Consider the following 3569-nt stretch of genomic DNA (forward strand, 5'->3'; position numbering starts at 1 on the left):
CTCTCTGCTATGGCGTGGGAAAGCAGTGGAAGATGGCCCAAGTGCTCGGGCTGCTACACCCACATGGGAGATCTGGAAGCAGCTCAGGCTCCTGGCTTTGGTACAGCCCAGCTCACTTTGGGGAGTGAACCAGAAGATGGTAATTGCTGCTGTAACTCTGCCTTTCAAATAAATAAATAAATCTTTTTTAAAAAAGATAATAACCCATGTGAATTTAAAATATAAATTCTTCTGATTGTAGAAGTCACAGATAGTAGTGCCAAAGCCTTTGAAAGTTCCATGTAATCCTGTTGTTCACACAGGAACCAGTGCCTGTGTGTGTGTGTGTGTGTGTTGTGTGGATAGTGTGTGAGTGCACAAGAGTGCATCCATCCCATGAAGGATGTGACTAATTTCTGGAAATTTTTTGCTTCTCAGGTTTGAGTTTGATCTGAGGGGTTAGTTTTAAAACATTGTTTATAAAAATACCTGATATTCATTAACATTTTTCCTTGAGATTCTAGCGATTTATTAATATTAAAAATCACTCAGTCTTAGCCGTTTGAGGGAAGAAGAAGGAAAATTACCCGGTATCATTAGAGTTCCACTGAAATTACATTGAGCCAAGCTTGCCACCAAGAGCCCAACAGTCATCATGATGCTGAGCACGGAAGGCAGGGAAGGGTTCGTGGTGAAGGTCAGGGGCCTACCCTGGTCCTGCTCAGCTGATGAAGTTATGCGCTTCTTCTCTGATTGCAAAATCCAGAATGGCACATCAGGTATTCGTTTCATCTACACCAGAGAAGGCAGACCAAGTGGAGAAGCATTTGTCGAACTTGAATCTGAAGATGAAGTGAAATTGGCTTTGAAGAAGGACAGAGAAACCATGGGACACAGATATGTTGAAGTATTCAAGTCCAACAGTGTTGAAATGGATTGGGTGTTGAAGCATACAGGTCCGAATAGTCCTGATACTGCCAACGATGGCTTCGTCCGGCTTAGAGGACTCCCATTTGGCTGTAGCAAGGAAGAGATTGTGCAGTTCTTTTCAGGGTTGGAAATTGTGCCAAATGGGATGACACTGCCGGTGGACTTTCAGGGGCGGAGCACAGGGGAGGCATTTGTGCAGTTTGCCTCGCAGGAGATAGCTGAAAAGGCCTTAAAGAAACACAAGGAAAGAATAGGACACAGGTACATTGAAATCTTCAAGAGTAGCCGAGCTGAAGTCCGAACCCACTATGATCCCCCTCGGAAGCTCATGGCTATGCAGCGGCCAGGTCCTTATGACAGGCCAGGGGCTGGCAGGGGGTATAATAGCATTGGCAGAGGAGCTGGCTTTGAAAGGATGAGGCGGGGTGCCTATGGTGGAGGCTATGGAGGCTATGATGACTATGGCGGTTATAATGATGGGTATGGCTTTGGCTCTGATAGATTTGGAAGAGACCTCAATTATTGTTTCTCAGGAATGTCTGATCATAGATACGGAGACGGTGGGTCCAGTTTCCAGAGCACTACAGGGCACTGTGTACACATGAGGGGGTTACCTTACAGAGCCACTGAGAATGATATTTATAATTTTTTCTCGCCTCTTAATCCCATGAGAGTCCATATTGAAATTGGACCGGATGGCAGGGTTACTGGTGAGGCCGATGTTGAATTTGCTACTCATGAAGATGCAGTAGCAGCTATGGCAAAAGATAAAGCTAACATGCAACACAGATACGTGGAGCTCTTCTTGAATTCTACCGCAGGGACAAGTGGAGGAGCTTATGATCACAGCTATGTAGAACTCTTTCTGAATTCTACAGCAGGGGCAAGTGGTGGTGCTTACGGCAGCCAAATGATGGGAGGAATGGGCTTATCCAATCAGTCCAGTTACGGGGGTCCTGCTAGCCAGCAGCTGAGTGGCGGGTATGGGGGCGGTTATGGTGGTCAGAGCAGTATGAGTGGATATGACCAGGTTCTGCAGGAAAACTCCAGTGACTACCAGTCAAACCTCGCTTAGGTAGAGAAGAGGCATGTAGCAGCTACTATACAGAAATAAAAGCTGTGCATTTATGGGAGTGGAATAGAGTGGGAGGGATGTTTAGTATATCCAGTATGATTGGCAAGTGGGAACTACAATTGATTCTGACCACTTTTGGTCAGTTTCCTCTCTTTCCTTTCTTTCTTTTTATCTTTCTCCTTTTTTAAGAAAACAAAAGATTAAGTTTAACAGTTTTGCATTACAGGCTTGTGATTCCTGCTTACTGTAAAGTGGAAGTCAAGATTGTTTTAAAACTTTATGCTCAGTCATTTTAAACACTGAAACATTCAGCTAGGATGTAATAACAAAGTTCAGTATTGACCATAACTGTTAAAACAATTTTCAGCTTTCCTCAAGTTAGTTATGTTGTAGGAGTGTACCTAAAGCAGGAAGCATATTTAGGTTAAAGCAGTTTCGCTTATGTTAAATGTTGCTCTTATACCACAATACATTGAAAACTTCAGATGCATGTTGAGAAACATGCTTTTCTGTAAAACTCAAATATAGGAGCTATGTCTACGATTCAAAGTGAAAACATTTGGCATGTTTGTTAATTCTAGCTTTTTGGTTCAATATCCTGTAAGGCACGTGAGTGTACACTTTTTTTTTTTAAGATCTGGGACAATTTTGAGATGTAATACCAATACTTTAGGAGTTTGGTCGTGTTGTTTGTATGAAATTCTGAGGCTTTGATTTAAATCTTTCCTTGTATTGTGATTTCCATTTAGATGTATTGTACTAAGTGAAACTTGTTAAATAAATCTTCCTTTTAAAAACTGGAAAAAAAAATCACTCAGTCTTTTTTATGGACTCAAGAACCCCATTGGGTTGTGCCTCTTCCCTTTAAGGGGAGCGGTGATTTGAAGGGGACCATGGACCCTAAATGTAGGTGACAACCGCCACTGGGGAGCGGATGTGAGGTGCGTGTGGGGAAGCATGGGAACGTGAAGGAATAAAGAATACAGCAAAGCGGCTGTGTAAGGTGGAAAATAAAGCAGGAGAGGCTGTGAAACTCTGAATGGGGAAGAATGGGAAAGCGGGTTAAAGGCTTTTCATCAGAAAACCCTGTGGACAAAGGCAGAAAGTTTTTATTTGGTGTCTTCTCTGTTGTTAGAGAGGATTCTGAAAAGAAGACAGAATAGTACCCTAGGCCCTGGATAACCCTCTGCTCTTCTTCCTCTTCTCATGAAAAGTCAGCTCCCATTTTTATTGTTGCTCTCATATTAGCTGTGCGACTTTTTCCTCTGAGGCCTTTCAAAGAAAACCCACTGTGTTGGTTTTCTAGGAGTAGACAGCAGAATGCCAGAGATTGGTGGCTTCACCAGCAGAAATTTATTTTCTCGCAGCTTTAGAGTCTGGGAGTGAGACCAAGGTTTTGACAGCGAGGTTTGTCTGAGGCATCCCTCTTCGACTGCAGGTGGCCAGCCTCTTGTTGCGACCTTACGTGGTCTTTCTGTTGTGTGTGAGCACAGCGGATGTTTCCCTGTGTGTCCCAATGCCCTCCTCCTATAAGGACACCGTCAGATTGCATTAGGCCCACTCCAATGGCTTCATAGGAACCTGG

The 3569-nt window shown here is 43.6% G+C and overlaps 1 protein-coding gene across 1 annotated transcript; it reads left to right on the forward strand.

The window, feature by feature from the left end:
- Window positions 1-537: 537 nt before the first annotated feature.
- LOC100339065 (heterogeneous nuclear ribonucleoprotein H2) lies at window positions 538-2794 on the forward strand. Its single transcript, XM_002713022.5, has one exon. It carries the CDS (start codon window positions 635-637, stop codon window positions 1982-1984), a length of 1350 nt encoding a protein of 449 aa, XP_002713068.1. The 5' UTR covers window positions 538-634; the 3' UTR covers window positions 1985-2794.
- Window positions 2795-3569: the final 775 nt, after the last annotated feature.

This window comes from Oryctolagus cuniculus, chromosome 9 (genome assembly GCF_964237555.1).
Source record: "Oryctolagus cuniculus chromosome 9, mOryCun1.1, whole genome shotgun sequence".
Lineage (NCBI taxonomy): Eukaryota > Metazoa > Chordata > Mammalia > Lagomorpha > Leporidae > Oryctolagus > Oryctolagus cuniculus.